The sequence below is a fragment of the Protopterus annectens genome, chromosome 7.part0, assembly GCF_019279795.1.
Source record: "Protopterus annectens isolate FY-2018-M chromosome 7.part0, PAN1.0, whole genome shotgun sequence".
NCBI classification, from domain to species: Eukaryota; Metazoa; Chordata; order Ceratodontiformes; family Protopteridae; genus Protopterus; species Protopterus annectens.
This window is the reverse complement of record NC_056739.1, coordinates 519338559-519363097: the sequence shown is the minus strand read 5'-3', so window position 1 is coordinate 519363097 and position 24539 is coordinate 519338559. Positions and strand designations below refer to the sequence as shown.

Sequence of the window (24539 nt, the reverse complement as noted above, 5' to 3'; positions counted from 1 at the left end):
TACCCAGTTGGTCTTTCCTTGTAATCAAATGCCAATAAATAAATAAATAAACAAATAACTTCTATTTTCCTAATTTATTCAGGAAAGGTATTATAAAGCTAGGAGTGTTGTGTTTTAACTGACTGTCTCATTAATGTAATATACTTTTAGATGGAGCACTTTTTTCTGTTAGTTTAATGATAGTGTAAACTAAATGAAAACATATTTTTCTGTAAAGAAACAGCATAGTGCTCTAATGTGTTTTTACTGTGTTTTGTTTTACCTATAAAAAATAAACAACTTTTGTGAACTGGTAATGCTTACTGGCAATCATTATGTATTTTCCCTGGGGAAAGAGGCACCATTTTCATCTTGATCATGGAACAGAATACTGGTCCCACAGTCAGTCCTTCTTCCTGCCACAAAGAGAAAACGCTAATCAAACAGCCTTTGCCACCACAGCAAGCTAGCAATTTGCCTCAGCCACAGGTGGGTGACTCTGCTGTGGCCACTTGTACCTCAGACCACTTATCTTTTACCCCAGATCACACTGGTGTAGCACATACAACCACTATGGATCACGGGTTAGTCACATACTCTGCAGCTGTTATGGACCCCTCAGTGGGCAAGGAAGAGCCATTCTTGTCAGTCCTGGGAGAGAGAACATGAAAGGTTTCTCTATTGTATCAGAATAATATGCTCATCCCTGGGGAAGTGGCCGCTGCCATTAGTTTCCTGTCAAAAAGAAACAGAAAACCAAGCATGTTTCTACTCCTCCTCAATTTTTTTATAGAAGTAGCTTACTGGGTCTGGATCAAGCTTTAATTCAGACTATTGATCTTTCTTGTAAAGTATTTTCTGTTAAAAGAAAGAGGAATATCTCTTTTCCTGAAAGAATTCAAGATTATGAATCTGAACAGGAAGATGCAAAGGTGGATACAGGGTTTTTTCCTCAGATTTCTGATTCAGACTCAGAGGAGAACTCGGTATCTGATTCTCCATACGGCGGTTTCTCTTTCTCTGAGACTACTACTAGAATGTGCCAGTGTTTTCAGTGGGAGAAAAGTGAGGTTTCTCAGTCCCTCAGAAAATACTATGAGTTGTTACAGAAGTATTTTCTGGAACCTACAGCCATTCCTTCTTCATTAGAGGATATGTGTGTTACTGCCTACAATTTTCCTGATAGTCAGCCAGCTACCCCTAAAAACGGCAGATAGGATGTACAAAGTTTGTCAGTCTTTTTAAATTTTATACACTATTCCCAAACCTGATCTAGCAGCTTTAGCCTTAGTTGATTCCACTACTGCTAAGCACTTAGTTAATTCCAATCTTTCTCTTTCTGATAAGGTTGGGAAAATTATTTATCGGTATGGGGAAAAAAGTATATACTTCTGCAACTTTGATTTCCAGAATTTTGAACTGTCAGGCTCATATGTTAAAATGTGTTCTGACAAACTGTGAAAGTTTGAGAATTCTTTTATCTGCAGTTTCTTCTTGTGAGGAAAAAAAATCTGCTTTTAATGACATATTTTCTTCTGTTGCACAGGTCATTACTTATTGTTTGCACTGTGTGTATGACTGTTGATAATTCTTCCTGGGCTATGGCCACGATACTGTTTTGAGGAGGCTACATTCTCAAAATCTCCCATGTGATGCTACAAATTAGATTTTAAATTCTTTCTTGGATAGAGATTTAGTGTTTGGCCCCTATGCCATAGAGGTGTTCAAAAAGTATGATGAAAGGGTCAGTCTGATCCAGAGAATCTCTTAAGTTTTTTTCAGCCCTCCTTTTCAAAATCATCCAAAGGATTTTGTGTGTCCTCATCCAATCTTAGCATAAAGCAGAATAAACAGTCTCAACAAAATTCAGATAAACAGATGTTTGAGAAGAAATGTCAAGGCGGTTCCAAAAATAAGTCTCAAACCTCCCAAAACCAAGGCAGTTGAACAGGTCTGAATGACTCTTTTTCAGGGAGTCATTTCTCATCCTCTAGATCAGAGTCTTTTATTTCCACCAGTTCTTCATAATATGTTGTCCCAAGGAGTGATAGAACCAGTTCTTCCATGCCAGGTGGGGAAGGATTTCTATTCAAAGATGTTTCTAGGGTCAAAGAAAGAAAATGATGGGAGACCAGTTCTAGATCTTTCTTTCTTAAACCTCTTTGTGATAGTGCCCAAACTGAAAATGATGTCAGCTCACAACCTCTTACATCTTCTTCCTCTTTCAAGTATCCTGGTAACATTTTACTTAAAAGATGCTTATCATCACATCCCTGTTCATCCAGACTTCAGAGGTTCCTTAAGGATTTGTGCATGTGGCTCACATTATTAGTTCTTTGCCTTATCCTTTGGACCATCCACTGCACCAGTAGTGTTCACAAAGTGTCTAGCTCTAGATATAGCTCATTGCAGGCTACAGGGTATCCATATTTTTCCATATTTAGACAACTTGCTTATCTTTGCAGAGTCTTTTTCAAAGTATCAGGAATCTCTCTCTCTCTCTCTCTCTCTCTCTCTCTCTCTCTCTCTGTGTCTTGGCTGAGACATGTCTTACACATGCTAGGGTTCTAAGAGAGCATTCAGAAGTTTTTTGTTTTTTTTTTACTCCATCACACAACATTGCGTTTCTGGAATGCCAACTAGACACCTACATTCAAAGACATTTTCTACCACAAGAAAAAATAAATCTTTATTTGGATTTCTAAGGTTTTCCACTTAGATTCAGTCACTGCAAGGGAATACCTCAGGATTTTGGCTTCCATGGCATCTATAATTCTCATGATACCCTTGGCAAGACTCCACATGAGAAAGATACAGTGGTACCTAAAATCTCTTTGGTCACAGCTTCAACATTCTTTATCATTTCAAATCCCATTTCTAGGGTTTGTCACAAGAGACAACATATATATATATATATATATATATATATATATATATATATATATATATATATATATATATATCCTTAAGTCCAGGTCTCCCCTTCTCCCTCTCTGCTGCAAAGCAGTCATTTACCACAGATGCACTGGACTTTCCTCGGAGAGCAGTTTTAGGAGGGGATAAAAGTACACGGGGAATTGGACACCATGCCACATATGCAAGTGCATAAATATCAGAAACATGTTTGCCCTTATCAAGGCACTCAACTCCCTGAACCTTCTTTGGTCCCAAGAAACTCTTCAAGTGGTTGCAGACAATACCACAGTCATGTGGTACATCAGCAAGCAAGGGGCAACCATGTCACACCCTCTTTGCAGACTATCCATGTTTGCTTGGGATATAGCTTCACAGCACAATCTCACTCTACAGGCATCCTAGATTCTATCAGAGCAAAATTGTGTGGCAGACAAATTGAGCAGGACCAGGGCACTATCTCATGAATGGAAACCAGATCTGGGGTCTAACAAAATTTGATCCATATGTGGGGAGTTCCTCAAGAAGACATCTTTGTCTCTTCTGTGAACAATAAACTGGCAAGATTTCATTCCATGACATCCTGCAAGAAGGCCCAGAAAACATGTGACACTTTTTTCCTTGGACAGGAATATTACTATATGCTTTTCCACCCTTTCCACTAATATCCAGAATACTTCTGAGGATACCAAACAGTCATTATTGTGACTTTCTCCTGCCTCAGACAACCATGGGTCTGCCTTCTTTTGGAAATGGTCACAAGCTTCCTCACAGAATAGATCTACTCACACAAGAACAGGGGTGTTTGATACACCACAACATCATCTTCAATTGACTACCTGAATGATAGAGACTTAATTCCTTTCGTGCACCTGTTTACTGATGACATGCAGCAAGTAGTAATGGAGGCAAGAAAACCTGTTACTAGAAAATCAAATATAAGCAAATAGAAAAGGTTTTCTTGTTGGTGTCAACAACATAACCAGCACCCATTTAGGGCTACTTATTCTCTGTTTTTATAATATTTGTCTGAGTTACTACCCTATGGGCTTTCTTATTTCTCTTTTAAGGTTTATTTATCAGCCATTTCAGCATGTCTGCATATGAATCCTCTTTCAGTAATTTTGTGTTAAAGAAGTTTACACCTGCAACATTTTAACCAACTAATCTGTCTGACTTGATGTTCTTAACATGGTAAACAGCTTTACTGATTGCTCTGATCTCTGCAGGAAGGGTATGTAAGTTATAAGTTCTAGTGGTGAGTCAGCCCTATCACATATTCCATAGGGACAGGGTTTCTTTGACACCTAATCCTTCTTTTATGCCTAATGTGGTATTCGAGTTTACTTTAAGCTAAACTATCCATCTCCCTATTTTTTCCTGAACCTAAAAAGGAGAGATAAAGGATATTCCATACCTTGGATGTCCACTGATAACTCAGCTGCTATACTGACAAAACTAAATCTTTCAGATCTTCCAATCAATTGTTCATTTCTTGTGAAAGTAAGAAGGGACAACCTGAGTCAAAAAAGACTATTTCCAAATGGTTGCCTAAGACTATTACCTTTTGTTATACTTACCCTAACAAAACTATTCCAGGCAGGGACAAGGCCCATTCTAACAGGACCCTGGGTTCATCTATGAGTTTTTCAAAAGAGTTGGATTCTAGAAGTATTCTAGAAGCTGCTGCTTAGTTCTCTGTACATACTTTTACAAAGCACTATAAGCTTTTTTCCTTCTCTAGGTCTAGGTCAGGCTTTGCTAGGACTATTCTCCAGTGGCTCCTTGACTGTTCTCCTTCCACCTCCTAAATTTAGAGATCATAATCTACCCATATAGCTAATGCTACTGCAATAGGAATCAATATGATGAACATAGTCCAGTTGTGTAAGTTGACCTTAGCATAACAGTAGATGTTTGATTGATTACTGTTGCAGTAACCACTCCGTTACCTCCATCGCCATTGTTTTTGGTGTGTTTTTTATGCTAGGGTATGGACATTTGTTTTTTATTGTTCCTAGCATTGTCCTTTCAGGACTGAGCCTCCCTCTCTTTGCTGGCAGGAATGCTCTGAAGGGCTTCGCACCCAAACCCGTTTTTCAGTCAGCTTAGCTCGAGCTGTTTGACAATTTGAGAGTGTGGAAAGTGCCCTGATGCTTTGGAAACTGGCTGGCTATTACATCCTTGGCAGGATATATCTTTTATTGCTAAGGCTACTGCAGCAGTGATCATTCAAACATACTGTTGTGGTAAGTTCAGCTTATACAACTGTACTTTCTAGCACAAGAGGGACAGCTATCACTCTACTTTTGTCCCAACCTTATGCGTTAATTTTAAGTGTGTCACTCAATAGTCACCCATCCTTAAGGCATTACTCAGATGTTCTTGAAGCTTACATGTACTTGGAGTATAAACTCATATTCCAGGCTGTTCCCAACTGGCAAAATATCATGCTGATTGAACTACATCTGAAAAGGCCACTGCTTTATTGGAAATAAAAATTATACTGCATTCTTCTGATTACCTTAGAAAATGTTTGAGAAGCATTTAGAATGGATATTCCACAGAAAAAATGGGCCATTTTTTTTGACACATTTAGGTATATTTTGATGCACAAAATAACTATAATATAGAAATGCAGTTATTTACTATAGTCTGATAAATAGATAGCCCTACTGAGTTCACCAAAGGTACTCCTTTCATAAGTTTGTATTGAAAGAATAGATAAGAACAATGAAAAATGCAATGTGCAGGTAATTCTGACAAAAGAGAACACAAACAGTTAAAATAATTGCTAAACATCTACAGAGTACCTGAAAAAATATTGCTAATAAGGTACATCGAATCAGCTTGAAAATGGATCATAATGATCTGAAGCACTTTTGACAGAAGAAATAATGTTTTCTTCTGAGGTGTGAACATTTTCCTGTTTTGGTTTGTAATGAAGAAAGTCGCTACTTATAATGTGTTCTTCAATATATGAATCAGAAAACTCTGAAAGCACTCCCATAAGCTTCTTCCAAAATTAGAATATCTGGACATTGCTGTAATTAGGCCATGTATGATTTGTGGAGTGATGTAACACTATAATATTTACCTGGTCAGTTTTGTACGTCATTCACAAAAAGGGTAAAGCAATGCAGGTCTCCTATTACAGCACTAATAAACCATGTGTCCTGCAGAAAGCAGATGATATAGTGTTTACGAAAGATGTGGTGCATGTGTATGTATATGTGGGAGGGGGGCTATACTAGCCCCTAATAAGGTCAGTCTTATGACTGAAGTTTACAGTGGCCAAGCCTTCTGATTGTAGAAAAGTGGAACTTTATTACTGTAGTAATTAAGCAATAACCCACGCCTGGGTGTGGGTAATGCTGGATTTATCCATGGTTGGTGTGGTTTGGTCACGAGGTCGAAGCCCGAGTGGCCAAACAAAGACAACCGTGGATAAATCCAACATTACCCACACCCAGAAGTGGGTTATTGCTATTATACAATGACATTATTTAAGAAAACATACTTACTTTTCTTAAATAATGGCATTGTATAATGCCTCCATGCTGCCCTTTCGCAGCTGTCTGGTATTCAGTGCAGTTCTGATGTACTGCTCATGCGTATGCTTACGCAGTATATCAGAGCTTCGTGTGGAAGCAACGGAGAAAAGAAGATCTCTGTTGCTTTTTTAAGCTATGTCACTGTGTTAAACCCGTTTAACACAGCGAGATTACAGCAGCAGAGTTCTTCCGTTCAACGTTGTTGTCTAAAAAAAAAAAGACTTATAGTAATGGAAAAAACTGGACCTTTTTCCATTAGTATAAGTCTGATTTACAACAGGCACGCTGACCAATCAGCATGCATGTTTTGGAATATTGATGGGGATGTCATTGTATAATACTATATCATTAACAATAACTTAGAAATAGAGTACAATAGAATATAAATTCATTTAAAATGAATCTTAAACAGTTAACAATAAATGCATTCTAATCCTGGCAGCTCCCTTCTGAAACAGCTTGATGAAAGGGACATATCAAGTAAACTAATAAATCATGGGAAGTGAGGTAAGTGTTACATTTCTGTGAATTGATAAATTTGATACAGTCATTCTATGCAATCAGGAACTTCAGATAAAGTGAATTTATGTGAGGAGGACTTACTAATCAAGTGTACAGTCACACTGCTTATAATATTTCAGAATTTGCCAGGAGCACCCTCTAGCAGCTGTAAATACATTCCGATGAGTACTGGTTTTAAATGACCTGGTCATTATTATGAAATTCAGATGACATTTACAAATAATTTAGCAATACTAATTATCTTCATGTTTCTTTAAGAATAAAACACGAGAACATTGTGGCACTGGAAGACATTTATGAGAGCCCGACTCATTTCTACTTGCTCATGGAAGTGTAAGTAACATTTCATAATTTTTGGTTCATTTAAATGCACTGCAGATGTAAAATGTTATGACTTCTAGTGGGGAAATTGTTCTGATTCAACAAGTGCTCACCTGTTATTCACTGATTCGTTGTAATCCTAACACTGCACTACAAATTTGTGGATGAATCTAAGACACTGTGCTTTTAAAAAACCTTGGTTAAACTGAAGCTAATTCAATTCACAGGTCAGCACTCAATATAGCACCTTGTTCACATACAAAACTTTAATCGATTTTGGAACGCATTCCTAAAGCACATCCAGGTAGCACTGATGAAGACTATAGGCTGAAAGCGGTATTCTATTTTCATCTGGTGGTGTCTGGAAATAAGTTTGTATGTGCTCCTTTCTTTTGAATGGAATACATTTTGTATGTGAACAAGGTGCTATATTGAGAGCTGGCCTTTGAGTTGAAATGGTGTTTTTTGAGCCTTGCACCTTACCATACTTGCGCAGGGGTTGGAAGTCATAAACTTAAGCTAACCCCAAATATGCTTAATAAATTCATAAATAAAATAAAGCCAAATTAAACAGTACATCTAAGACTGGCTATTACTGGTTATTATTTCTAAAGCTGCAGCAAAAAATGTCCTTTTAACTCTAGCATGTAGGGTTTTCTGTTTTTTTCTCAAACACTGTCCAAGAGAGGTGACTCTGTCAGTTCTAAACACTCAGCCCTTCTGCAGTTTGTTAACTTGATGTCCTCTGCTAATTACAGTTAAACCATGAAACACAGAGAGACAGACAAATCTCTGACTGTGGCTCATATGAACGTGCTTTAATTAGTGGCTTGACTACTGCATGAGTTTAACAGGGAGGTAGAGACAGAATGGCTGATGCTAACTCATCCATCATGGTAGGAAGAAGGGGATCCTGCCTGTTGTGAAGCTCCCTCTCATGTCAAATGTGGAATTCCAGCCTGGGCATGTGGTCTTGGCACTGACAAGCTATGATAAGCAGAAGCATACTGGTAGTCATGTGCAGAAATATGCACATGCCCACCAAAAGATTACTGGTGGGCATGTGTTGGAATATGCATGGCTTTCTGGATGAAAAAGCACAGCAGCATTACTAGCACCACATTCAAGCAAGCATGCACATCACCAACCTGGAGACAGGGACTTAAGCAATACCAGAAATCCCAGAGGGTTGTCTGGGTGACAGTATACCACAATCAGTCTCATTCTAATGAATGGGAGTTGACTGGTGCTCCCTTTGGTATGTCCGGGCATGTGCAATGACTGGACCACCCATGGAGGTACCTTACTAAAGGGATACATGGCCTAAACAACATGTCCTACATAGACTAACTCAGGACCCTATCACTGTACTCATTATCCTTCAGACTGCTAGGAGGTGGCCTGTGTCTGGCATGTGGGGCATCCTCTAACCCATTACTAATGGACTTACTGCATATCAGCAAGTCAAATGGCAGTAGAAGCACTTAGTCTAGGAATCTGAACCACTTCTGCAATATCAACAGAATGGTTTGGAGAGACAGATATATTTCACAGAGGATATCACTGCTTAGGTTCATAGGTTTATAGATTAGTACTAGGCTAAATGCACTTGTGGGCCATTTTAAGCCTAGCCAGTTACTCCTTGTGAGAATCAAACCCTGCACCTTGTGTCTGTCAGGTAAATACCTTAACCATTTTGCCAACTTCCTGAGGAACAGACTTCCCATCCACATAAAACAAAGATCATCCCTGTCCATTTTCAAAGGCAACTTGTTTATATGTATGGGAAGCAGAAAACTTACCCAGGACTGACTTCTGCACCACTAATGCAGCTGCTAAATTCTGTGAATAAGTTGTTCATATTTAAGGTTATCATCTATAATCACTCCAAGACATTTTTTATGGGAGACTGCTTTAATTTTAGTTTTGTTTATTGAAAATATTTTAAAATTTGTTTTATCCATCATGTGATTTTGGTAAAAATAGCAGTAAGTTTGTATTTTAAAGGGTTAAATAGCAGCTGGGCATTATGGAGCCATTTCTTAACTGAGAAGAACGTTTCTTGTATGATATGAAGTTGAGGCAGGTTATTAGATGCACATACAAATGTAGAATCATCAAGACATTGTACAACAAAAGATTTGACCTACAAAAGTATAGAGGTCATTGATAAAGTTGATTGATCCGTCAGAGCCCAGAAGGCGGGGACTTACCAAAACTATCGGCTATATTATTAATAGGTGCTGGAGGGAGGGATATCACCCAAAGACTCCCATGCTGAATAAAAAAATATGTATGTGTAGAGGCAGAGCAGAGGCCTTGCACCCTTGTTCAAGAAAATCTGACCAAATGATGGGAGGATGAGAGATATATACCCCAGGGACCTCCTCAGTACTGTCAACAGACAGAGGCACAAAAAAAATAATATATAGTTCTATACTAAAAAGGGGTGGTAAGCAAAAAACTATAGCTAGGGCTTGTAAATGCCCTCGGGCAGATAGCCTAGTATGAACCTATGAACCTATGAACCTATAAAGATATTAAAGAGTAGGGAACCAGGAATAGAGCCTTGGGGTACACCAGTGAAGACTTGCAGTTATGGAGAGACAGTATTCTCCCATTTCACAGACTGCAACCTGTCAGTTTAATAGATACTGAACCACAGTAATGAAGAAGGGGATAGTCCAAGTTGAGATAGTTTATGCTGGAGTTTAGGGTTATTATTTTGATTATAATTTGTCAAATTGTTTTTCTAAGGTTTATTCAGCACTTCTTACAAGTTAAAAACTGGGGCAGTTTCTCATTTACACAAAACCTTCCTATGGCACTACTCAGCAGCGGGTACTGAGGGGAGTCTAGTAATGGCTATTATGAGTGAAGTTTGGTTTGAATCTTCAGTGGATTATATGGGTTTTCAGATCCGCTATCACTATTGCTGACACCAATTCATCTGTAGTCACTTAAATTTTCATAAGCAAATGGACATATCTAGCAGGCCAAGTATTACATGGACTGACCAGGAAAAATGTTTAGTAAAAGATGTATCCTACTCTGTCCCTACTGTATAAAAAGGAAGGATCAGTCTGACAACCACAGGACCTCTCTCTGTCCATTAGTAGTGCAGGGGCCCTCCTGGGGTAAATTTTGTTTTTTTTCCCATCCATAGATCCAAGTTGCAGTTGAATATGGCCATGGATGAATTTTGTTTAATGTGGATGGGGAGTCTGTTCCACAGCAGTGGTATCCTCTGTGAGATATACCTGTCCCTCCAAACCATTCTGTTGATATTTCAGAATAGGTTTAGATCCCTAGACTGAGTTTTTCTGATGACATTTGACTTGCTGATGTGCAGTAAATCCATCAGTTATGGGTTGGAGTCTGTAGGATACCAAGTATAGTGAAAGGGCTTGGAGTTGGTTAATGTAGGACATGTTGTTGAGGCCTTGTATCCTTTTGTTTTGTTTGTGTGTAATGCAGCCCTGTCTTTTCTTGTATGACTTATTTCAAATTAATACACTATTTTTTACAATACTCATATTTTCAAATTTCACCAAAACATATCTGAGCCACCTCCTGATAAATCCTTTTCTACTTAAATACAGAGCCTATAGTTTAATATGAGTTATGTTTAATGCTGCCCTTAAAAAGGAAAAGCACTTTGTGATGTTTATTGGAATTCTACATCTCTCTCTACCATGTCTTACTTTTATTTGCTAGCCACATATCTGAGACAGCATTCTTTGCCATAAATGTTAGCACTACCTACCCCTCCATCCCTTGCAGACAGGACAGGATATTCCTGCTCTTGACTGAGATAATTGCTGATATGTTCTAACTTATTTATTGGTATTGCAAGTCCTTACCATCACAGTCCACAATTTACTTGTAACTGCATGAATGACATTTGTGAGAAATGTATTCATTTTCTCAACATTTGTAAGTGGATTTTGTACAACACATATAAATGGCAGGGCAATGCTTATATGATGATCCATGTTGCTTTGTGAGCATACAGCTGCATGCATTCATGCATGTGCAGACACACACACACACACACACACACACACACACACACACACACACACACACACACACACACACACACACACACACACACACACACACACACACACACACACCATAGACACACAATGAGCACATTCCATCAACTACTCCACTATTCTCATATTTGCATAATAAATTAATAAACCTTAAACACTTTTATTCAATATGGTTGCAGTTACCTTAATTAATTTCTGATAATTTGTCTGAAATATTGTTTGTCTTAGCTGATTTGTATGTTCCATGTGCATTTTTTTTTTCAAACCTTGTCCTCTATTATCAAGTAGAAAGCTATACACAGATGAATAGACTTGTTTTGTTAGTTCTGTCCCTTGCATCCAATTTATATTGTGCTTGATGAGCCATGAAGGTGAACTTGACTTCAAAATAAAAATTAAAGATACTTCATTTCACAGATAGCCTCTTTCTGTTACTCAGGGAAGCTTGTGCAGTACGATTAATCTCCCAGATTCTGATCCTATACCTTCCTCCTTTTAAAGCCTTTGCTGACAGCAACATAGCACACCTCTTCAGTACCATTTAAGCAAGCACCTGGAACCTCCTCCAAGTAGGTAAAATGCCAGAAAGGTTTGTTACATTAAGCAGTCCTAAGCTGTTTGCTATGACCTTGAAGAGTTTCAGAGTAACTCAACCAACTTTATAATAAGTCTTTCCACATTAGAGGAGTGTTTTGTGCATTTTAAGGGAGGTATTTTGCACACTTTACCTCCATTTCTTTGTTAGCTAAGTAAATATGTGTTATGCCCCTAAAGGCATACTTATGGAAAAATCAGCAATTCTAAGATATGAAATACAGTACTAGCAGTGCAAAACTGGGTATAGTTGTATTTTTGCAAGAGTCCATGCTAATATATTTGATGCCAACTTTTTTATAGTTACTAGATATATTTGTGTTGTATTGTTCAATGCATTCTGAGGTTTTATAAAAGTTAATCTGATGTGCTTTACACTGACTATAGACCTATGGTGTAAAAGTATTCACGTAACAGTAATAAATAAATATTATGAGAAAATGTATCATAAAATTCTTACTATAACATGGTTTGTTTTGATTAGTAATATCATATTGCACTAACTCTTAATAAAAAAAAACATACATTTTTTGTTAGAGAAAATAGTTTCAAAATAAAACATTACTATTTAATACTGTGCTAACAGGATCATGTAGTCCCCAGTGAGACAAGTAAGTACATTCTCATAGCAAAAACTTTACCTGATAAGAATAACTTTGGTGATCTCAAGAACCTTAATTTAACATGCAGCCATCACCGCCCCCAGTAAATCAATACACATATGCAGTCTCATGCTTCTAAAGAATGAAAAGGACATAAAAACATTTTGTATGATAGCTAAAGCAAGCAAAAATATGAAATGTTTTATAAGAACATACTTGTAGAATAGTCTGGAAAATAGGAACTTAAAAATCATCAGGAGTAGGTACAAATTAAGTTTTCTTTGTTTCTTCACCCTTGCCTTGAATCTCCAAATAACTGTAACAAGCTAAATTAAATATTTTCAGACTAATTTAAGACATTCAGAAGTATCATTACATAAGCTGTCTTTTTATGTTTTAATGACAAATTTCTCACACTGTGAGTCAACAAACACCTTTTTACAGCTCCCATACGCACGACTGATGTTAATTTGCTTGAGTGTCTACAGATGGCAGAATAAAACAGATAAATGGCATAATACCGAATAATTTTTCCAATATATATAATCTTTGCTGGTGTGATTTCTAATTGTGTGCTGGCAATGATTCACCTATTTACTTGTTTATGGTGATTTCTCCCTTCTTTGAGTTGAGCTGTGACCTTGGAGTTGGTATATATATATATATATATATATATATATATATATATATATATATATATATATATATATATATATGTTATGTACTTACCATAATGTTCCATATGAGTTGTTTATCTCGCCTTTATTCTCACTGATGGGTTCGGAGCCGATGCTTGGCTCCGACACAACTGATAGCAAAGCTCAGGGTTTGCCAGTAGCTGCCTTATCCCACAATGCACTGCTGGAATTGCCTCGGATCTTGTTTGCTGCGAGTAATGGTATTTACATATATATATATATATATATATATATATATATATATATATATATATATATATACAAACATATACATACCCTTTTATGTATTTCTACCAAGAACACTTCCTGAAGTGGAAGAAGAAATATTGAATAACCAGGATGGTACTAGCTTCTAAGTCAACAGTCAGCCAAGAGGGGGAAGGAGGGAGGGACGTGAGAATAAAGGCGAGATAAACAACTCACATGGAACATTATGGTAAGTACATAACTTCTATATGTGAAGTTGTTAAATCTTGCCATTTATTCTCACTGATGGGTAGCGTCCCTAGCACCCTGAATCCTGGGTGGCTCATGGGAGTATGTTCCTCAGTACCGTAGAACCAAAGGAAGACCTGTCCCTTGAAGCCTTATCCACTTTGTAATGCGTGATAAAGGTATGAGGCTTAGACCAAGTGGCTGCAGGGCAAATATTGTCAAGGGGCAATTTAGCTTGAAAAGCAGAAGACATAGAGATGGCTCTGGTAGAATGAGCCTTAGGTTTGTGTGTTAATGGCATGCTCGCATTTTCATAAACAAAGGATATGCAATCGGATAACCATTTAGATAAGGTTGTTTTAGCTACTGGATTGCCTTTTCTTGCTTCCGAGAAGGATACAAAAAGTTGATCTGATTTTCTAATATACTTAGTTCTGTCAAGATAAAATCTGAGCTGCCTGTGAACATCAAGTTTGTGCAGCATGTATTCCAATTTGCTAGAGTGGTTGGGAAAAAAGACTGTTAGCTCAATGACCTGATTGATATTTGATTCAGAACAGACTTTAGGTAAAAATGAGGGGTTTGTTCTGAGAGATACTCTATCAGCATGGAAAATCATGTAAGGTGGTCTGATAGATAATGCTTGAAGTTCTGACACTCTGCGGGCAGAAGTAATGGCCACAAGAAATATTGTTTTCCAGGATAAAAATTTGAGATCACAAGAAGATGCTGGTTCAAAAGGAGGAAGAATAATTTGAGACAGCATAAGGTTTAAATTCCAGGGAGAATAGGGAATTTTGATCAGAGGTCTCATATGAAGAACACCTTTAAGAAAAGTCTTAGATAATTTATGCCCCATAACATTTGAGCCACCAAAACCAAGGTGAAAATTTGAGATGGCAGCTAACTGAACTCGAACTGTAGCAGCTGCTACATAAAATAGAAGGTAGCGGAGCTCAGAAAGGGTCAATGTTCTGCGTGTTGGCCCAAATTGAGAACCTTTTCCATTTACTGCCATATAATTTCCTGGTAGATGGCTTGTGAGAAGACAAGAGAATTTGTCTTGTATCTTCTGAAATTGAATGAAGCCTGGCAATTAGGGGAAGTGGATTAGCCAAGCAGTCAGTTTCAGGGACTGCAGTGAAGGATGAAGGTCCCCTGATGGGTGCGTCAGAAGGTCCGGAACTGGGACCAGGATCCATGGACCTTCCAACAGATGATGGTGGAGAAATGGAAACCAAATCTGTCGAGGCCAGTAGGGGGCTATGAGTATAACAGTCCTTCCCAGCGATTTTGCTTTCTGTAAAAATCTGGGTATTAATAGGAAGGGTGGAAATGCATAAAGGAGACCCGGGGCCAATCGTGTAGAAGTGCATCTCTCAGGGGATGACCGGGAGGTGGTATTAGGGCAAAGTAGCTTCTGCATTTTGAATTGATGTGGCTGGCAAAAAGGTCGCAGCAAGGCTGGCCCCATTTGCGGAAAATCAACTCCACAACCTGTTGTTTGAGAGACCACTTGTGAGGGAGCAATATCGCCCTGCTTAGCTTGTCCGCTATCACACTGGATTTCCCCGGGATGTGCATTGCTAATAGAAAATGCTGGGACGACACAGCCCATTGCCAGTCCCTGAGGGTTTCTCAACAAAGGGGGTAAGACTTGGTTCCGCCTTGTTTGTTCAAGTACCAGGCTACTGACATGTTGTCTGTCTGAATTGCAATAGTTCCCAGAGGAAGAGAGTCCTGAAAGTACTGCAATGCCAGAAGTACCACTCTCAACTCTAGAACATTGATGTGCAGATGTGATTCTTGATCTGTCCATGTGCCTTGGGCAGTCTTTCCCTGAAAATGCCACCCCCTCCACCCTATCAGGGAAGCGTTCATGATCACAGTGGCTACTGGGGGGGGAGAACAAGGGGTCTTCCGATTGTGACATGAAGAGATGTCAACCACCACCGAAGGTCTCTTCTGCAAGAATCTGTGATGAGAATCATGTGGTGCATCGGTAGTTTCTGGTAAGACCACTGAGCGAATAGGAGCCATTGAAAAATTCGCATATGCATCCTTGTGAGTGGTATAGCCAGGATTGCTGCCGCCATCAAACCTAGTAATTTCAATACCTCTGCTGCTGTAGCTCTGTTCTTTGACACCAGCAAACTGATGTTTTGGTGGAGAAGAGAGACTCTTTCGACAGGGAGATGTAAAGTGGTAGTTGAGGTATCTAATTCTGCTCCTATAAAAACGGTATGCTGCGATGGCGATAAGGCAGACTTTTCAAAGTTGATTGTAATGCCCAATTGATGGCAGAGTGTCAGAGTGTATTGTTTGCCTGAGTCAATTGATGCCTGGTGGCAGCGATTAGGAGCCAATCGTCTAGGTATGGAAACACCTGGAATCCTAGACATCTCAGGTGAGCCGTGACCACCGCCATGCATTTGGTGAACACTCTGGGGGCTGTGGTGAGACCAAAAGGTGGCACTCGAAACTGGTAATGATTGGCTCCCAGCCAGAAGTGCACATGATCTCTGGAGCATCTGTTCATCTTTATGTGATAGTATGTGTCCTTGAGATCTATGGAGCACATCCAATCATCTTTCCCTAAGAAGGAAAGAATGGACTGAAGCATGACCATTCAGAACTTCTCTTTCTTTATGAACTGGTTGAGTCTGCTGAGGTCCAAAATAGGTCTTTAGTCCCCTGTTTCTTTGGTACCAAAAAGAATCGTGAGTAAGTTCCGAATCCAACTTGGTCTGCTGAGACTGGTTGGATGACTCTTTTTTTTAGCAATCTGTGGACCTCTACGATTGCTTGTTCCCTGAGATTGGGTGGAAACTCTGAGATTCTCTTTACAGGAATGGGAGGGGAAGAGAATGGAATGAAATATCCTCTGGAAATGATGCGTTGTGCCCAAGAATCTGATGTTATATTAGCCAGGCTTCTGGGTACAAAGACAAGTGACCCCCGACTGCCTCCAGAGCCGAACAGTCGGGCCCCTTTCAGGGGCGCTGGTAGGGCTGACCGGAGAACTGACCCCTGTCACCCTGTTGCTGCAGACCCCCTCTGCCGTGGGGGGGGGCGTCTTCCATTATAACCCCCTCCTCTGCCTCTAGAGGGGGTTTCTCCATGTGTGTCCTGAAAGGCTGCCTGTGCCTTTTGGAACCACATTTTCCCTCCCCTAAGGGCCCTTGGGGTAGGGCCGAGTAGGGATCGAAAAGCAGACTCCAATGGCAGATAAGGTCCTGCCTTCCTGCTCACACCTGGTTAAAGTTTCCTTTACTTTGGGCCCAAACAGGGATGAGCCATCGAATGGGGTATTAATAAAGGAAGACTTAAAGGGTTCCACAAAGGAACAGAGATGCATCCAGGCTTGTCTTCAAAGAGCAATGCCCAAACTAGTGGCTCTACTCGAACCATCAGCTGCATAGGATATGAGATGCATGGACGAGTTTACCACTGAGTTTAGGGTAGCGAGCTGGGCGTTGACTTTGTCGGCCATCCCTGCAGCTACTGTACCCTGGAGAGTATCTCCTAGCTCTTTCAGGAGATCTCTCTGTAGTCTCGTAAAATGGGTTAAGTAGTTCAGTGATCGCAGAGAAAAAGTTGCTGAACTAAACATGCACTTCCCATATCTATCCATGACCCTAGAATCTCTGTTAGGGGGATGGATAGAGGTGGATGTCTCAGATACTTCCTTTCTGGTGGCTGCAGCTACCACCATGGCATCAACAGGCACTCCCTTTGTCAAAAATGGCTTGTTCACTGAGGCAGACATAATTTTATTGGGTTTACGAGGAACAGGTTCCATAGCCTCCGGTGACTCCCACGCCTTACGAGAAATCAGCTCCATGAGCTCGTCATAAGGCGGAGACACCCAAGAAGCAGAAGTTTGAGACTCAAAAGCCTTCAAGAGCATGGATTCATCCTCAGTAGGGGTCTTGAACTGCCAATCACCCCTCTGACTAAGGATCTCTAGTATCTCTGTGAAGGAGATATCCTCAGAGGAGGATCGAGGGGACCCTTGTGACTCATCTAAGTCTGTGTCAGATGTCAAGGACTCCTGTAGGGAGTCTACGTGCCTCCTCTTGCACAATCTCTTCCTGGGCACCTCCTCACTGGGGGGATCTGGGGAGGTCTCAGTAGAGTAGGGGATGCCCTGTTGCGGTACTTGAGGCTCGGGGTCTCTATGCTTCGAGTGGCGGGTAGATGAAGAAGCAGACACAGGAGCTTGAGGGGAGAGGGAAAGCTGAACTGATGCTGATGTTGTCTTTGGAGACAAAACTTTCCTCATAGCATCGAAGGCACCATGGCTCTGACTAGAAGAAGTGGACAGACCCGAGAGTACCATCCGATCCTCCCATACCGAAACCCTGGGCTTAGAGCCTGAGGTAGGATCCGAGCTCATCCGAGCCGAAGCCCCGAGAGGAAGAGTCAGCACTGACAAATCAGTTCAACTATCCACCCCGGACCCGATGGGAGAGCATCAGCTCCTTGAGTCCTCGGTCGGCGCTGAACACATCCGAGTAGATGGAGCCGATAACACCGGTGCGGGTATCGGCTCCAAGGGTTCGACAATCAAGGGTTCAGTTTCCTTTGGCTCCAAGAGTCCAGTACGGCTTGGAGGAGGAGTAGACAAATCCAACTCCATGATCTTTGGCACCGATGAGCTGGTCAGGGTCAACAACAATTTGGCAAGTCCTGGTGCCTGTAAAAGCTTCTGCACTAGCCGATCCATGTCCAAATCTGAAAGGGTGACTGAGGACTTAGCTGAATGCACCAAAGGTGCTGATTAGAGCAGAGGGGGAAGAAGGAACTTCAGAGACCAGCTCCAATACTGAGAGCTGGCTCCGAACCAAAGGTACACTCGGTTCCGATGTCTGTGGATCCGATGACCCTCCTTCTGAAATTTTTGCCTTTTTTGTCACTTTGTCTGACGATTTGGATTTCGAGGATTTGGACGACGTACTAGTACCCTCATGGCTACTCAACACTTCAGAAAAAGATTGTTGTAGCAATCCCCTGTCTATAAGTTTCCTCCTTCTCTCCAAGAGGACTCTTGAAGAAAACGAGTGACAAATGCTGCAGGTGTCTTGGAGGTGTTTAGCCCCCAGACAGTAGTCACAGTGAATGTGTCCGTCAGTGACGGACATTTTCTGCCCACAATCTGGGCATTTTTTAAATTCTGATTTAGGATGGGATTTCTCCTTTTCATCTGAAATATTTAAATAAAACAAACAGTAAACTGCAAAAGGTAATAAATTTCTTACTCACTAGTAAAGATCCACAAGCAACTAAGCCCAATCCAGGCACTATCTATAACAATGTAATTATAGATTAGAAAAATAGGGCTAAAGAGGCCCACAGAAAAAAAGCCTGACTATTATAAGGATTAATACGAGTAAATAGGGCTAAAGGCTCACACAAATGAAGAAGCCAATAAGGCACTAACTGTTTATATAGACTTGCTGTTGTTTTTTTCAAAAAATGGTCCGAGCTATCTGGATCACCGAGATCTCTCTTGCCGTGGCAAACTAGATCTGAGGTAATTCCAGCAGTGCATTGTGGGATAAGGGGCTTGGTCTCGAGCTACTGGCAAACCTTGAGCTTTGCTATCGGCCCTGTCAGAGCCGAGGATCGGCTCCGAACCCATCAGTGAGAATAAACGGCGAGATTTAACAACTTCATATATATATATATATATATATATATATATATATTTGTATGTGTGAGTGTGTGTTTGGTGAGGTGTGGTGTTTAACCATATCAGAGGATGCAGGGTGTCTTGTTCTTGCTTTTTTTCATCCTTTTGGTATGTTGACATTTAAGGAAGTTGACATCTCATAGCAGAGCCTCTTTGCCAGGTCATATTTACCACACTTATTTCTAAGACCACTGACAGTGAAGCTTCTATGAGGGACAGTATTATATATGATTAATGAGAAATGTATTAAATTCAGAATGGCATGGTATCACAAATGGTCATTGTTGTTGATTCAGTGGTTCTTAGGTTTATAGGTTCTTCCTTAGGTTATGGCAAAGCAGACCATGTTGCACCTGGCTCTCTAGTTAGTTTCCCATCCAGGGAGGCTCTGGGTAGTGCAGAACTCCTGTGTTGTTTCTGTGATTGTGTTAAGTCTTTGTTGAGTTTGATTTTACAACCAAAACTGAGAGACTGATTTGGTTATACTCAAATTGCCTCTAGGAACATATGAATAAATATGTGCATTGTAATGGAATGGCGTTTCTCATGCAATTGTTTTCTGCTTTACACCCTCCATTCAGAGGCACTAGTCCCTGTCAGTGAATTACATAAAATAAGTATTAAAATGGGTAGATATATGTTTTAACTGCAAATTAGGAAATGTTATTCATCAGTTTGCCCCTGTGGTAAATCCTGTGAAATGCAATGTTAATGAATTTCATTTCATTTGATAGTTTGAACTACATCCGCTAGGAAATATACAGCAGTGTCTTTCCTGTAGGAGGGAAGCTATAGACTGCCTAATGAGTTTTAAGCTGGAAGACTGAGAAATAGCAAGATATGACAGAGAGACTAACAGCAGGAATAGGAGCATTTAAGAATATGGAAAATTGCTGTGAGATCACCCTTTCAAGTTCTAATCAAAGTATCATTGATGAGTTTAAAAGTAAACACATGATTTCAAGGTATCAGTTTCTCTTGCTTGAAGTAAAGGAGTACACTGAATATAAAACAATGTTCATAATTTTAACTTAAAAGTACAGTTTGTATTCTGCTCGCACTTGCCAATAAATGCAATAATACACTAACAAACATCACATCTAATGGAATACTGTTTTTGCAGGGTATCTGGAGGGGAACTTTTTGACAGAATACTAGAGCGTGGAGTATACACAGAAAAGGATGCAAGCATTGTCATTAATCAAGTTCTTAAAGCTGTCAAGTATCTGCATGAAAATGGAATTGTACACCGAGACTTAAAGGTATTCTTCTGTAATCTGCCTGTCCGTATTATAGATGCTAAAATAATAAGAAAAAAGTATATGCAACATAGTGACTCGTGTAATATGAGGAATTATTATTATTGCATTCCATCTGAAATTACTAAAATTATGGATGCGACATTTTAATACTCCATAGAAGCATAGCAAATTGTAACAGTGCCAGCTATAATGAGCGCAGTGTAAAAGCATTTTCAGTCAGTTTCTTAAAATAATATCACACCAACATATTTTCAGAACTGAACTTTTGTCCGTAGGAAGTACTGTTTTATCAGAAAAATTAGTGATAGTTGTATAGATTTAACAGCAGTGCTTAGTCTTAAATGGACAAATAGTGTAAGACTTGGTCAGTAACTATACATGCCGGTGGACTCTTAGAAAGCGTGGGTAGTAACAATTGAATGATTAAATTATACATAAACTTCTTCAAGCAATTCATCTCAGAAAAAAACGCTATCATAAGTAGTCCCATTTTATATATATATATATATATATATATATATATATATATATATATATATAGATATATATATCAACGGATCCTGGAAACTATCACCCCATAAGCCTGACTAGCTTGGTCTGCAAAGCTATGGAAAGGATCATCATGGATCTCATAAATAAAGATATTGGGGACCTACAAACACTGGATCCTACCCAGTTCGGCTTTGTTAAGGGCAGATCCTGCCTCTTAAACCTGGTTGATTTCTTTGAAACAGTCACCAAGGCCATTGACGAGGGGAAGGTGGTCCACACTGCCTACCTGGACCTCTCAAAAGCCTTCGATACAATACCCCACTCGGGCATTATAGATAAGCTCACCAGCTTAAATATAAACCCCTATGTCACTAGATGGATTGCAAACTGGCTCAAGGACAGAACCCACATGGTTAGAATTGCTGGAACGATGTCAGACTCCAAACCAGTTACAAGTGGTGTCCCACAAGGCTCAGTCCTGGGACCTCTCTTGTTCGGTATATATTTCTCGGAGGTACAGGCCAACACGGAAGGACTGTGGCTGACCAAGTTCGCAGATGACTGCAAACTGGGTGCCATAATCGACTCTCCAGCTGACACAAGCATCCTCCAAAAGGGCCTCATAGAAACAGACAACTGGTGCCAGAGCCATGGCCTCAAGCTAAATGCCAAAAAGTGTATAGTCATCCCCTTTGGCAAAAACAAAGTGCCCACAAATTACCACATAGGTGGAAATCCATTAAGTACAGAAGAAGTAATTAGGGACCTGGGGACCCAAGTTGATAGCAATCTCTCATTTGACAACCACGTGGCCAAAGTGGTTAGAAAAACATTTTATATAGCCCACCTAATCATGAAGGGATTCACATCTAGATCAGGGAGGTCATCGTGCCTCTTTACTCATCCCTCATCAGGCCCATAATTGAGTACAATGCCTTTTGGGATGTACCTTACCAGACACGTGCAGCAACTGGAAAGACGACAAAGTACCTCACCAAGAGGATCAAAGGGCTCAAACAGATGCCATATGCTGCCCGGTTAAAGAAACTCCAGCTCTACTCAGTGGCATACCGCCTGTTCAGAGGAGATCTGTGCCTGACATATAAAGCCATGTCCAACCCGGAATTAATGGACATGCTGCACCTCAGAAAATCCAAATCCCATCGAGCTACGCTCGAGAGACTTGAACCTCAGCACTGAAATAAATAGGACATGCTGGAGGGACAGATTCATAACCCAGAGGCTCCCTTCACTCTGGAATAAAATCCCAGTCCAGGTTAGGCAGAGTCCCTCATTGACTCTCTTCAAGAGGAATCTTGATGAGTGGATTGGAGATCGTAGGTTTACCGGTATCACTTCTGTGTCACTGTTAGATAGGGGCATAGTATACTAACCTCGAAAAAGGGCATAGCAAAATAAATTTAAAATGGGTGGCGAAAGCCAAACACATTCTGGCTAGGCTTATAAATGCCCTAGGGCAGATAGCCTAGTATGAACCTATGAACCTATGAACCTATATATATATCTATAATATATATATATATATATATATATATATATATATATATATATATATATACCTGTCTCTGTCTATCTGTCTGTCTTTATCTATCTGCTTCTGTCTGTCTATACATTTATTTTCAGATCAGCTGATGTTTGACTAGTTGTGTTCTATCACTTACAATTCAATATTTGTTTTTTTTTGTTGGGAGATGGATGGATGGATGGATGGATGAATAAGCATACATCCAAAGAGATATACACATACATACATATATATATATATATATATATATATATATATATATATATATATATATATACATATATCTCTTTCTCTCTCTCTCTCTATATATATATATATATATATATATATATATATATATATATATATATATATGCATGCAACTATATATATATATATATATATATATATATATATATATATATATATATATATATATATATATATATACATACACACACACACACACACACACATCTATATAGATATAGATGTATAAAGATACATGCTCACACACATTCACACATACGTGCGTGTGAATATCTATCTATAGACTGACTATAGACTGACAAAATAATGTGGGAAACACAGATAAAAATTTTGAAAACTTCAGATAGAGACAAATGGCTCTGTGATTTGGCAGCATTTTAACAATAAGTAAAACAAAGGCAAGATGGCTAAGAAAGATAATATGAGGAAGCGGTCAAGAAATGGAACAAGATTTGAGAAAATAATTTGTTAAACTAATGAAGGTTGTGTGACTGTGGTTAGAGAATGGGCAGGAATCAGTCAAAGAAACTGTAAAGTTGTCAGTACTAATTACAACAACATAACTGGAAAAAAAAACATAAAGCAAGATACAGAAAGTGGGGACTGGAAATTCACATTTTGACATAACAGGCAGCAGCAGCATCTAAACAATGAGAAGGATTATAGAGAAACGTAACATGAGAAAACGGGGATCACATAGAGTAGCAATGGATTGAGCAAAGGATACATTTTTTCTGCTTCTGCAGAGTTTAGAAGCTATAGGATGTCAGTTCATGCAGTGTGGAAGTTTGAAAATTAAGAACTGAGGTGAAAGGGAGGATTCATGCTGGATCATCAAAGGAAATTTCAACAATTTTTGAACATATATTTTGCCTACTTTTCTAATTTTCTACTTTTCTCCACCCCTATCTGGACAGATTCTGTACCCATCACCACTTCCTCATCTTCACCTGGCTATCCTCCCCTCTCTACCACTTTACATAACCTCTTCCTATCACCTTCTCCCCATTTACACTAATCAATCCTAATCTTTCTCCTCTATTATAGTTACAATTAAACTAAATCCATGCTTTTTACTTATTACTACTGTGACGTTCCAAAGGGACACTCTCAATAACTGTATATAGTGTTTTACTTTGCTTTTTCTCATTATACTCTTTGTAACATATTTTAATATATCTTGATTCCTTACAATATTGTTGATTATTTTTGAAAAGTATAATTTACTACTGTCTTTCATGTAATGTCTTTGACATGTTTTTTTTCTACTAATAGAGCTTTCCTGTGTAGAAGGAAATGTTACTTGCTGATTGAATAACACCTAGGTATGTACCTGTCCAAAAACTTGTCCCAAAGAGAGTGAGCACAGCACTTTTTCACTAAACTCCAAAAAAACACCAAAAACAGAAAAAGGAGGGATTCTCACAACAGGAACACCAAACATCTTTAGGGTAATAACTTTATTTTTCCGCTTTTGTCCAAATCGGGATTTCATCAGAATAATAAAGCAATCTAAAACCAGCTTCCTCTTATATAACACTCAACCAGTCCAAAAAAAACTATAATTGCTAGAACATTTAATTAATTAGTGCTTATAAAAAACACTTAATAATTCA

At 39.3% G+C, this 24539-nt stretch overlaps 1 protein-coding gene across 2 annotated transcripts in view; it reads left to right on the top strand.

Annotated features, from left to right (window-relative positions):
* The window catches only part of CAMK1G (calcium/calmodulin dependent protein kinase IG), a 667913-nt gene that overhangs the window by 489866 nt on the left and 153508 nt on the right, over positions 1-24539 (top strand). For both annotated transcript variants that reach the window (XM_044077134.1, XM_044077135.1), the window contains exons 4-5: positions 7227-7301; positions 20498-20636. In XM_044077134.1, coding sequence (XP_043933069.1) covers positions 7227-7301; positions 20498-20636 — 214 coding nt within the window. The remainder of the gene's footprint in view (positions 1-7226; positions 7302-20497; positions 20637-24539) is intronic.